Here is a 13948-nt window from a genome sequence, read left to right on the forward strand (position 1 = left end):
CAAAAAAATGCAGCTGCCTAATCTTTCTGCAGAGAGGGTAAGATGGCTCCTGGGGAGGAGGGGGGGGGGGGGGGGTTATACATGTGACCATATGAGGAACACATGTATAAAAAAAAAAAATCAGCCGCAAAAAAAGGGGGGCGATATAGCAAATCTGTCACCCGCTGCACAGCAGTGGCTCTGTCCTGCAGCTTAGAGCTGGTGCAAGGCGGCAGCGGCTCACTCAGTAAGGAGGCTGGGAGGGGCTTACCGATCTTGTGCCTGGTGAGCAGCGGTTCCGTTTGTAAGGAGGCTTTATTGGGAGAGCCAGCAAGTAGCGGCTGTCTCAGAAAGGAAGCTCACTGCAGACATCTAATTCCTGGCTCCCAATTTACCGCCCCCTGGTGCCGCCATAGCCAGTAAATATATTGTGGGCTATGGTGGTGCCCAAATTTACAGGCGAGATGGGCACCATTTATTAGCTGCCTGGTTGTGTTGCCAAATATTGATCATGTTGAATTTGGGTGTAGCTACTTTGTGTGCCAAGTGTAAGGCTTCTGCCACACGACAATACTTGCTCCAATAGATGGATGGATGGGCAGATACTTATACAGGGGTTGGACAAAATAATGGAAACACCTAACATTTTGGCATCATAATCTTTGAACATGTTTTAAGCTATCAAAACGTGACATATGTTAATTTTTTTTTGTTATTTTTATTTGGTATGTTTAATTAAAATAATTGTTTACAGATATTTAAACCAAAGTTGGTTATTTATAAAAAATGGCAGATCTCTGACTTTCAAAGAGGCCAAATTGCTGGTGCGGCAGGCGCTGCTGTAACAGAAACTGCCCGAATGCTTGGCATTTCAAGAGGTACTGTCTCAAAATGACTGCCTTTGAAAGAGAAGGAAAAACGTCCTCAGCAAAGCACAGTTGTGGCCGAAAGTCAAAGTTGTCTAAGAGACTGACTCTAAATCGAATTATTAGAAAAGCTTGCAAGACCATGGCTCCTAAAATCACGGCAGAGCTGAATGAACACCTACAGAACCCAGTTTCCACAAAAACTGTTCATCGGGAGCTGCACAAATCTGGATTCCACGGAAGAACTGCAATTAAAAAAAAAACCTCTGCTCTCAAAGACAAATGTTTCAAAGTGTTTAGAGTGGTGTAGAAACCACCAGAATTGGTCCCTCGAGCAGTGGAAAAATGTGATTTTTCTCTGACTAATCATTGTTTACCTTATTTCCGACTTCCGTCCGAGTGTACATTTAGAGACAGCCAAAAGAAGCATTTCATCCAGACTGCCTTCTCCCAACCGTAAAACATGGCGGGGGTTCTGTGATGATCTGGGGTGCTATTTCTTGGAAATCCGCAGGGCCAATGATTTCCCTTCATGGAATAATTAACATCCGAGACTATTTAGGAATTTTCGGCAATCAAGTTCATCCTATGGTTCAAGAACGGTTTCTGGAGGTGAATGCCATCTTTCAAGATAATGCCCCAATCCATACAGCTAGAATTGTTAAAGAATGGCACGAGGAACATTCTAATGAAGTTGAGCATCTCATCGGGCCACCACAATCCCCAGACCTCAACATTATTGAGCATTTATGGTCGTTATTAGAGATTGAACTAAGAAGTCTATTTCCGTTGTCATCGTATCTAAAAGAACTGATGGGTGTTTTAACTGAAGAATGGGATACAATTCCTTTGGAAACAATTCACAATTTGTATGATTCAATACCTCGGAGAATTGGGGCTGTAATTGCCGCAAAAGGTGGACCTACACCATATTAAAATATATTTTGTTGATTTTCAATGTGTTTCATTTTGTCCAACCCCTCTAGCAGTAGCGCTTTCATGTCTACCATTTTGCTATAGAAAGCAGAACAAAGTAATTCTACTTTGCAAAAATCTTTTATTTGCATGTGTAAATAAAATGGTTATGGACCATGTATAAGAAAGTTTAGCAGGAATTTCCAGGCCATATGTGCAGTAGATGATGGGACAAGACCTTTGTTACCTCCCGTGATCCTCTCAGACGCACGCTTCGTCTGTTGGGAGCTAAGATATTAATCCAATCAGGAACGCGTGGCAGGCTTCAGATGCTAGGCTGTTTAAGGGCTGGCACGAGTCTTCCATCCCATCCTCCCATGCATATCGTCTGTCCCCTCTTCTGTCTTCCCCTGCCTGGGTCTGGAGGAAATCCACAAGCACTGTGCTGCTTTGTGTATCTTTGTATTCATTAACCTCAGTGATAATGCTCTTGGGACAGCCTATTAAGAGCCCTGTCAGTTTTTAACCACTGCACTACTGGGTGGTCTGCAGCGCTATGGTATTGTCATTTGTTGCTTTCTTATGCTGAACATTGGCCATCATGGTAAAAATGTCAAAAGGGGGAAAACAAATGCAAAATAGCTGAATTTTGGTATGTATTGGATACTTCAATGCTTTGTGTTGTCCAGGATGTGCACTTACTGAATTTTGCATGTATTTATCTATATCATGAAATACTGTCTCACATCCAATGTTAATCAGTTAATGGTACAAACACTGGTAACTGAAAAAAACAAACAAATGTACACGTGTTTCCATAATAATTGTAGGTAAAATTTTATAAACTAAAAATTGTAATGGTGGTATTATCGGTGTAAAGGTGCCAATTAATGGTGCAGCATGTGTGATCTTTCAGTGCAATTTGAACGATTTTAACTAATCAGAAGGCAATTATCCATTGTTACCATTAAACGATTTAAAGAGGAACTGTCACAAAAATCTTAAAATTTAAAGCACACACAAATAAGAAGTACGTTTCTTCCTGAGTAAAATGAGCCATAAATTACTTTTCTCCTATGTTGCTGACATTTACAGTAATTAGTAGAAATCTGACATTACCGACAGGTTTTGGGCGAGGCCATCTCTCCATAGGGGATTCTCAGCATGGCCTTTATTCGTTATAAAGACATTACCTGAAAAAGATTTATACAAAGATGCTGGCCAGTGCATTTTGAAAATAAAGAAATCCCTGTGAATCCCCCATGATGAGATTGGCTAGTCCAAAACCTGTCGGTTCTGTCAAATTTCTTCCACCTACTGTAAGTGACAGCAACATAGAAAAGTAATTTATGGCTGATTTTACTCTGGAAGATACGTACTTCTTAATTGTATATGTTTACATATATTTTACATTTTAAGATTTTCGAGACAGAGGACCTTTAAAGAAGAACTGCAGTAAAAATAACGTAATGAAAAAAAGTGCTTAATTTTCTACAATAATTATTTATAAATGATTGTTGGTGTTTGCCCATTGTAAAATCTTTACATTCTAAAATTTATCACATGACATTTCTACTGCTGGCAGGTGATGTCTGTGAAAGGAGATGCTGCTTTTTTGGCAGTTGGAAACAGCTGTTATTTCCCACAATCCAACAAGGCTCCCACAGTGTGAGGTCAGCACCCTGGTCCTGACATCACACTGTGGGAGGGGTTTCACCACAATATCAGCCATACAGAGCCCCCGATGATCCGTTTGAGAAAAGAAAAAGATTTCTCATGGGAAAGGAGGTATTAGCTACTGATTGGGATGAAGTTCAATCCTGGGTTACGGTTTCTCTTTAAGAAGGTTTTACAATCTGATTCGATCATAAAATCCAACTTTTGGAGTGATTTTTCCTTTTACGATCAACCAATCGTATCACATTGATTTGCGCCACAAATGGAGCAGTTTTCTATATAACTCAATCATAAGTGTGCTTTGAAAGATCGAATCTGAAGGAAAAATTGTACCGTCATTGGTCACTCTAAGGTTTCCCTGAAGTAACCTGTATGATAATGAAATAAATTTGGTCTTGTGTATAGTACCAATTCCTTATACAAGTTCGCAAACACTGGTCTGGGTTAATGAACCGGTGCTATAAGTCTGTCCCTTTGCAGTCATACTACAGTTCAATTATCCTTGATAACTGATAAGCGACCATAGAAATTGTTTGTAAAAACAAAACAGAGGACACCGAGAGCCCAATAGTGCAATATTGTCTGGTAAGCTCAATATATAAAATGTCAAAGGTTCTTATACTCACAAAGGTGGGTTACCATCAGGCAACCACTTGACAGGCAGGTGGGGAGTATTAGTACCTGACCCCACTCAGGTATAAAAGTCGCTCTCTGTAGATAGGAAAATGGGGAAAGAACCCCTCCACCAGGGGTGGACTTAATAGTGCTGTAATATGTACGAACAGAGGCGCCAAGCAGAGTAAAACAATGTTCTAAAAATGATAAAAAGAGGGAAGTCGAGGTGGACTTACCTCCCTCTGGTAGTGGACATATACTCAAATGCAGAGTAAAAATATATACAATTTATTCACAACTCCATAAAATCGCAATGCGTTTCGCGGTCAACAGTCCCGCTTCATTAGGCAGTATAGGAGCATATAAAACTGGTTCAGGTCCATAAAGCGTGTGAGCGCCTCTGTGAAGGAACTCCCAAGTTAGTTGCCAGGAAGCGCCAGGACGCTCCTTTCAGAGCTGCCTGCACGGCTTAGTGGTAGGCGTATTAGTTAAGTCCCCGTAGGGATAGAGACAATGCCAAGGTGGCTATAAAAGTATACATTTATTTTAAAACCACGCATTTCGCGGAGAAACAGTCTCCGCTTTTTCAAGTTAATACATGAGAAACAGGAAAAACAGCAGTGACATATATACCCTCCTATCCCATACAAAAATCCAAATTAACCAAACGGATTGGTTAATTTGGATTTTTGTATGGGATAGGAGGGTATATATGCCACTGCTGGTTTTCCTGTTTCTCATGTATTAACTTGAAAAAGCGGAGACTGTTTCTCCGCGAAACGCGTTGTTTTAAAATGTATACTTTTATAGCCACCTTGGCATTGTCTCTATCCCCACGGGGACTTAACTAATACGCCTACCACTAAGCCGTGCAGGCAGCTCTGAAAGGAGCGTCCTGGCGCTTCCTGGCAACTAACTTGGGAGTTCCTGGAGCGAGTGACGTCACATCCGCCCCGCGATTGAGCTCAGTCCCCGGCTCGGCTAAGTGGGACCAGGCTCATCCAGGCTGTGTACGCTGTGCCAGCCTCATTGAATCCAGGTGAGACCTGTCCTTTTTGGGGACTCTACTTGATAAACGAAGGACTCAGAGCGCTCCTTTCTTTTTTTCTTACATTTGCAGTGACTTTTTCTGGGAGCAGCTGAGCATATTGCTGTGGGGGCCTGATCGCACCGGGGGGTCTGCACTACCCCCATGTTGCTATAGAATGTGAAAAGGTGCCCCAAGGGCCCATTCACACTTGAGCGTTTTACCGGCGATTTCGGCAAAATGCTCAAACCCTAGCGCTTTTGAAAGTGCTAGTGTAATAAAACCCTATTGGCCTGTTCTTACTTGGGCGATTTGCGCTAATCGCCTCTAATTGCCCAAAATCGTGAAATGCGTCGCCTGCACCACTTTTCAGGCGATTTCCCAGCTATCGTGTTTCAGTGCTATAGAAGTGCTAAACGCGTTCGCAGGAAAATCACCGCAGTGTCCAGTGATTTTCGATCGCGGGAAAATCACTCCCGCAAACATCGCCGGCATTTTGCACTTCTAAGAGTGAATGGGCCCTAAATGAGTATTTACCTCAGTAGAGGAAACCCTCTGCATAATAGAGTCTTCCATCGTCCACCGTTCCTCCACCGATCCATAGCTATATCCAAACCTCTACGACTAGGGCCTTGTGGAAGAGTGCGTGCGCCTGCACTCTTGTCCATTGTGTGGGTAGCCTTGTGCCTGTGCAGTAACACGGAGTGGCTCAAGCTATTGCTATTGCAAAGGCACGAGGAGTCCTGTGCAGTGTGGCCAAGTTTGAGCATGGCCACAAACTTTTAGGGGGTCCCAGCCTCCAGCGGTGGTCTGGAGGAAGATGTGGGAAGCTTTTGGAAGGTATTTTTTTTCAACTTACAGGTTCACTTTAACGTGTGATGTCTTTTCAACACTGTTGCGATCCTATATTTCAGGCTGCGAAACCCAAGGTGAATGGTGTGAAATACCCTATGGTTTAACTTTTAGTTCACTATGGAATATTACATTAATTTCTGGATTCTAGTCTTGACTCTTAGATCATTTCAGTGGTTTTATTGTGAATTTTTTCTCTTTATTTTTAAATGGATAAGTGTTGTGCTCGCAGCTTTATTTAGAAATATATCAGGCTGATGTATAGTTCTCAAACTGACGAACCAGAATTCATTAATGCTTTCCTGGTCTCTGATGTGACATTTTATCAATACACATTGAACCTGGTCGCCTCTTATAGGGATCTTTAGGAGTTTTGCCAATCCATTTAGCACAACTATACTTACATTTGTACAAAGAATTGATCCGTCTTTATATTTTCTTTCCCAGGATTCAGAGGGACAGACACCTCTGCATTATGGTAAGTGGAATAGTTTTCTTCCTTATGACTGAAAGTTTGATTTCATATCGGTATTGAAAAGCAATATCGAATTCAATAAACATTAGTTGATTATTGAGCCCCTGTGGCTTATGTTAATTTAAATCTTGCACCCTTTACCTACCTTATAAAGTGAACTTGTATTACAAAAATGAAATGAGCAGTCCCCTTGCTAGCCGTACTTGCTGCTTCCTAGATTCTCTGGTATCCCCCACCGAAGAGAACCAAGGAGCCTTTTGTTACAAAGATACAGGAGAGGTAAAACTATGTCCAAATGTGGCCATACAAAGTACACCTGAACTTAGTGATATGGAGGTTGCCATATTTATTTCTTTTTAAACAATACCAGTTGCCTGGAATCCTGCTGGCATACATGTAATAAAGGCATCTACAAAAACTGGTGCAGGGTATTGCTGCTAGTGATGCTAGGAATTACTTGTAATTGAAATTACGAGTTAAGGTTGCAGGAGGGGAAGGGTGCTAACTTACCCAACTCTCCGCCCGTAGCCAATGCGCTCCATTCATGTTCCAGTCACTCCATGCTTCCTCCTTCATACTTGGAACTTCCGGGTTGAAGGAGGAAGCATGGAGTGACTGGAATGTGAGTGGAGCACATTGGCTACGGGCGGCAAGTTGAGTAAGTTAACCCCCTGCGGCCCGCAACTTTGACTCCTAATTTCAATCACGAGTTATTCTGAGCATCACGAATTGCCGCTAGTAGAATATGGGTATAATTACAGATATTCTACCACTTCTTTCGGGTAGAAAAAACCCTGTAATTTTACCGATATTTTACTATGACCCAACCCTACTTTCGCACAGCACTCTCCCTCTACAGATTCCTAACCCTTAACCCTCCCTCTACCAACGCCTAACCCTTACTCTACTGATGTTTTACCCTTAAGCCACTCCCTGGTGGTGCTTAACCCTCCCCACAGTGGCGCCTAACCCTTAAACCCCCGTTCCGGCCACAAAGCTGTGATTTGCGGCGTTACAGAGAAATTTGGGCACCCGGAGGCCCCCACCAGGGATGAGCTCCAGATAAAATTCGGATGAAATCCGAATGAGTTTCATTTGGATTTCATCCTCTAATTAGTGAACCTGAGCGGGTGTGAGCGAGGGGGTTAAACTTATTCAGCAGCCTCCTTCTTTAAAGCGGAATTGTCACCATAAAAATCAATTTTCAATTTCAACAGCAACTGCTTTGAGTGTATTAAGTGATAAAGATGCTAATCCTGCATTCAAAACTTTCAAAACCTTTTCTGCTGTTGTTTGGTGTTATCACATACTTAAGAAGCACTGGCACTTTAGTAGTCAGTGCCAAACAGTTGCATGCTGGGGGGTTCTTTTTATCTATAATATATTCCTCCTCTTCCATTTATTTCCCTGCCTAGCTGCTTATCTGAAACACTGTCCCCGGCTCACGTGTTTACAAGCAAGGCTGAGGTGACTCAGTGATTGGAGGAGAAAAGAAAAAAAGTAAAGGGCAGAAATGACATCAGGATTTAGCCTAAACTGTGGGCAAAAGACATGGCCCCCACCAGGAACAGAATTCTCTTCATTTACTATATAACATTCACTGAAATAAAAACGTGGACAGTACAATACATGTGTTATGTAAGCAGATCCAGTATTTATCTACTTATATACGTGGTTTTTTTCCCTGGCATAGTATGGCTAATCCTACTGCTTTAACCCATCCCACGCTGCGTTCCAACCCAGGAGGAGGAAGTGTTTGTAGTCACGTGACGTGGCTTGGAACACAACGTGGGACGGGTTGAAGAAGAAGGCTGCTGGGTAAGTTTAACCCACCCCCGCCCGCACACACCCGCTCAGGTGCACTAATTAGAGGATGAAATCTGAATGAAACTCATTCAGATTTTATCCGGAGCGCATCCCTGGCTCCCTCTATATGATATTCGTATTGAGAATTCTTAATGCCGTTCTTCAGTTAACAGACACACAACTTTTTTCTAATTTTGGTTCTCTACCTTCTTCCCGCAATACATTTTATATGAAACAACTTGGGTGCAGTTGAAGTGCAGACTTTCAGCTTTAATTCATTCTGGTGAACAAAACAATTGCATAAAGTATTAGGCAACTAAAGCATTTTTTAACATAATCCCTTCATTTTGCCTGTATGTGCTAAACCTCCGCCTTCATTGTATTCTGAGAGGCCATCTAAAAAGCCAAATATGTAAGAGATCATAGATCAGGTGTTCTTTCCCAGTTAGCTGCGTGCCTGTTTAAAGGGCTACTGAAGAGGGATATGGAGGCTGCCATATTTATTTCCTTATACACAATGCACATTGCTTGGCTGTCCTGCTAATCTTGTGTCTTTTGCACATTTAGCCGTAGACTCTGAACAAGCATGCAGATCAGATGCTAGACTGAAGTCTGACTGGATTTGCCACATGCTTGTTTCAGGTGGGCAATTCAGACACTACTGATGCATGGAAGATCAGCCAGGCAACTGGCATTGGTAAAAATGAACATGGTAGATTCCATATCCACACACAGGCATCTGTTTTAGAAAAGGAAAGCTATAGAGTCCTGCTTTAAGCTGTCGCTTGACCCTCTCTTGCATGGTACTTGCTGAAAGCTCTGCAGAGGAACTTGCACTGGGGTTTGGGTGGTCTTGGGACTTGTAGCATTGTTACTCGGGATCTTATGTCTGTGTACAGCAGGACCTTGAAGCAACATCTGCCTGTCCCTAAACTCTTTATGCACTGGGCAGCCCTGCGCTCATGAGTTATCTGCAACCTGACAGCAAGTGGTAATAGCAAAGGTCAGGCACCCCATAAAACGGCTGTAAATCCATCTTCGCTGCTTATGACTATCCAAGGTCAGCGTGGAGTTCTCCTCCCTCCAGTTTCCGCCTCCATTCTAGAGTTGCCCTGGAATAGGGCTATGAAATACTATTTTCTAGGTCTCCCAGTGGAAATCAGTCTTCTGTGAGCAGAGAGAGAGGCTGATATCAGCCCAGCGCCCATCTGGTACGGGGAGGAGGCATTATACATCTCTGCTGTCAGCGCAGTGAAAAGACGTGTAATCAGGGCTTTAAAGTGGCTGTATTGCTTAGAGAAAGCTAAATTAGATTCCAAAAAATATTTGCAATAATATTTGAGCAGCCTTTTAAAGATGTCATCCCATGAGAGGCACATTAGCAGCATCACTGGTACATCTATACATAGCGATTAGTGAAGATGTAGGAATGAATATAGTCTGGCTATATAACAGCTTCATACATTAAGGCATTGCCATAGCTAGACAGATAGCTTACATATAACACACACTGGAGACTGTGCAATGCTGCTCTCTTACTACCAGGCACAGGAGTCTTGCTATTAATATTATTGTTAGGTTTTAATATGGTGCTGACACATTTTCTGCAGTGCACGGCAGGAACTGTCCCTCAGTCCTGGAACCCACTAGAGTGCTTTTTTGAGCATTTAGGGAGCGCTTTAAATCACTAGCGATTTCCCTAAACGCTCTGCCAATGTAAATGTAACAAATTCCACAGTCGCGATTGCATTTAGCAAAATCGCAATTGCAGGACATGCAGCATTTTGGGAGCGTTTGCACTTCAATGTAAAGTATTGAAGCGCTGGCAAATCGCTCATGAATCGCTACACACAGCGATTTGTGTGTGATTTTTAAATTACTGTAAAAAAAAAAAAAAAAAAAATTTGAAAGGACCAATCAGAATTAAAATCTCTATAACAATCGCTGGCAAAAAGCTTAAACTTTTTTTAAAATCACTACGAAACGCTGGAAAACACTCATGAAACCGCTTACAAAACGCTAATTAGAAACGCTAGCCATTGCGCTAGCGATTTAGATGGGTTTCAGGCCTCACAGTGTCAACAATGTAAAGTCCAGCTATTGAGAGGGGTAACAAGTATTCCAAGTATGTTTTTGGGAGTGCCCAGAAAACGTCCATACAAACTCCATGCATGTAGGTGCCTGGTTGAAACTCTTGACAATATAGCTGCAAAGAGAAGGAGTTATCAGGCATCAGGAGTAAAATAAAGGCTACTTACCCGGGGCTTTCATCCAGCCCCAAGCTCCCAGCATGTCCCTCGCCGCAGCTCTCCCCGCAGCCATTCGCCTCCTCTCCTTCCTGGTCCCCGGTAATGACATCAGGCCGACCTGGAGGTCAGCCTGTACTGCACCTGCGCGAGTGGCGCTGTCAATCACGGTCATGTGGACCGGAGCATACTGCGCAGGCGCATAACTACTGCGCCTGCGCTGTACAATCCGATTCACTTGGCGGTGATTGACAGCGACGCAGGCGCAGTACAGGCCAACCTCCAGGTGGGCCTGACTTCAACACCGCAGACCGGGAAGGAGAGGGGGCGAACGGCTGCGTGGAGAGCTGCGGCGAGGGACATGCTGGAAGCTTGGGGCTGGACGAAGCCCCGGGGAAGTAGCCCTTATTTTACTCCTGATGCCTGATAATTCCTTTAAAGCAGAGATCCGGTGTAAAAATAAAATACACACTGTCCATACAGGCATCCGATGTGATAACAGAGTAGCATAAAAATGCCTAAAAACTCACCACTTATAAAATTCAGGTTTTGTTGGTTAGCCACTCCCCTTTTCTGAAAAACTGCCTTTACAGTTTTCTGCCTTTTCAAAGACTGGTGGCTAGGATGAGCCTCATAATGTGGCCTGAGAGGTACTTTGCTGCTACCTGTGCCACGGAGACACACAGGGGCTCCAGCTTATTGCAGAGAAAAGAGGTGAAAAGAGTAGTGCGGTGCCAGCCACAGTATGATGCACTCCAGAGCTGCCACAATGCTTTGCTGCATTGGGTGAAAAGAAAAAAAGGGGGGGTAGAGCCATAAATACTAAGTGTCACTCAGGCTCTTTTTCACGTTGGAATTTACAGTAGAGGTTTGCATACAAAATTACTTAATCCTGCATGAACTCTGAATAATTTGTATCTCGTTGATCATCCGAGTCTTTCTTCTACTCTATCACAGTATATCAGTTTACCAAACTTCACTCTTAGGCCTCTTTTCCTCAGACGGTTGATAGGCAGTGAAATGCCTCTCAGACTCTCACAACTGCTTGCTGCTGCCTGGTAACTGCTTGCTGAGCACACAGTTCAACTACCCGTGGAAAAGAGGCCTCACCATGTCCAGTACGTTGGATCTACTGTCATGTAGGGATGTTTAATGACATGCATATCATTTTGAGTTGATACAGGATTATGCAAATGTATGCAGCTTGAAAATGGACCAGTGAAACCCACCCAAGTAAAATTAATTTTTAAGATGTATAAATTGCATATGAAGTTTGCATAATCCAGCATCAACTTTGAATTCTTTGCATTGCATTGGCCATCCCTACTGCCATGTTTGGGTAGAGACAGATGTTACTGGCCATCGTGTGTGTGTGTGATGACCTCTCCCTCCGTTACACATAAGCTACTCAGTTTGGCCAATGGTTTTTCTCTTTGTAATGCTGTTAATTGTTGTCTTGCAGCTGCTGCTTGTGAATTCACTGATATAGTGGACATCCTCCTGGATCATGGTGCTGACCCCTGCATCAAGGACAATGATAGATTCCAGCCACACGAGGTGACTGACAGCAAAGAAATCTCTAATATGCTAAAGCAGCATGCTACGTTTGGGGAACATACCAAGCCCCCCAGCCTTCTATAGTTTCCAAAATAAAGCTCAAATGCAAGTCTATATTTTTTGCCCTATTTTCTAGTGTTGTTTTTATTGCCAAGTTTGAACTTGATGTGTCTTCCCTGTTCATGGTATTCTTTCATGTTTGTGCGTGTTACTTTTATACATTTAAATTCAAATACTGGAATATTAAAGGAAACGTCTTGAAACCTGAATCTATTTTAACATGTACTTTATTGCTTGATGCTCTACATTTTATCAGTAGGAGAGAGTTGGCCATGCAGATTGCACACATTGCAAAATGTGTGGATATACTGAAGTAGGGATGATCAACAAGATGATCTGAAATGATAAAATGTTAGTTTTTGCTACTTTTATGCAAATGCTGTTTTTTTAAGCTGCAAGACATTTGCATCAACACAGGAACGCAATGGAGGTTAAAAATCGCATTGCACATTATCCGAATGTTGCGTTTGTATACAGTCAATGAAAAGTAAGCTTCACTGCCACTGCTGATGAACACGTTATGCAGAAAACGCTGCATGGTGATACTGTAGTCCCTTAGATCGCATCGCTCCAGACACACACTGAACGTCGGTACACCCTATGTATTTAACCACTGTTGCATTAGGCCTGGGGCAGGATTGCTACCACCCGCTACTCCTAATGAATGGCTTTTGTGCACTAAACTATTCTCTGAAGTTACTACATGACGAAACGCGTGGGGGAAAGGGGGGGGGGAAAAGACTGGATGTATGCTGACACTCAAGAAGAGACGTGCTGACTTTAGTCCATGGCAGGATCACATGCCATAATCCGAAGTCCCCCACTGTGTGGAGTCTGGCCGGTGTGTGGAGTGCTTGGAGTTGAGACTACCAGAGGTTTACTTTATGCAAAGTGGCATGCATCCAATCGGTGAGTGTAAGCACACAGGAGGAGATTTTAATCCGTTATCCCTGGTGGTGAGATGTCCCTCTGGAGTGCAGCATGTGGCTTTAGGAGTGTTTTTATACAAACCGTATTGAGCATTATGTGCTTGTTTTAAATATTTTAGGGTTTCCTATTAAATCTCTTGTGGGAGGCAGGTTGGAATTGAGCACAGCTTTTGGAAAAGATATGAAGTCTGATATTAAACAATTTCCGAAGCTTTGCTTAGGCTGCAAGTTCAGTGCCAGGAAACCTGCCTACAGCTGGTGCCCTTTCAAGAATGGCTTTTAATTCACCTTGGTGCAGTGCCTTTCCATTGACTTTGGCACTTTTCAATGACTAATTTGTTTTGCGTAAACCAGGTTGCCCCCGAAAGCTCCGCGGTAAGGAGAAGCGATTTGATTAGTAGCTGGCTGGAGGAAGCATGCATCCCTGCCTGTGTGTGAAGGAGTTAATCCCTCCTCCTAGCCATATGCATGCAGCTTGTGAGCGGCCCTCACCATTGCAAATGCTGCAGCGTAATCTGCTTTCCAGCGAAGCTCTCTGCACACATCTATACGCTCTGACACGCACACATGCTCAGCCCTAATCCCTCTCCTTTCTCTTAACTACCGCTAACCAAAGTGCTTAATGTACAATTTAAGCTGGATCCACTCTAAAAACACTTTAATTGAGGAGCATTAAATGTTAAAATGATTAAAAAAGATGATATAAATAAAACCCAAAGAGAGGCCGGACCAGCATCTGCAGTAATAGAGGTGGGAGGGGGGAGTGTTGAATCTCTAGTGGCTTATGAGGCTATGAACATTAAAGTGTCTAGCTCCTTGCTCCTCATGTAGAACCATTTAGTAGACAAATGCACGCAGTCAGGGTTGTTAAGAGCGTAATGTGCCCAAATAAGAAATGATCAACCGCACCATTGGGCAGGTAAACCATATGATCAGAAAGCAAT

The 13948-nt window shown here is 43.0% G+C and overlaps 1 protein-coding gene across 2 annotated transcripts in view; it reads left to right on the forward strand.

Moving 5' to 3' along the window:
* Nucleotides 1-12284, forward strand: part of ACBD6 (acyl-CoA binding domain containing 6) — a 168448-nt gene extending 156164 nt beyond the window's left edge. For both annotated transcript variants that reach the window (XM_068239714.1, XM_068239713.1), the window contains exons 7-8: nt 6379-6409; nt 11921-12284. In XM_068239714.1, coding sequence (XP_068095815.1) covers nt 6379-6409; nt 11921-12099 — 210 coding nt within the window. In that variant the 3' untranslated portion in view covers nt 12100-12284. The remainder of the gene's footprint in view (nt 1-6378; nt 6410-11920) is intronic.
* The last annotated feature ends 1664 nt before the right edge of the window (nt 12285-13948 follow it).

Source organism: Hyperolius riggenbachi, chromosome 6 (genome assembly GCF_040937935.1).
Source record: "Hyperolius riggenbachi isolate aHypRig1 chromosome 6, aHypRig1.pri, whole genome shotgun sequence".
NCBI classification, from domain to species: Eukaryota; Metazoa; Chordata; class Amphibia; order Anura; family Hyperoliidae; genus Hyperolius; species Hyperolius riggenbachi.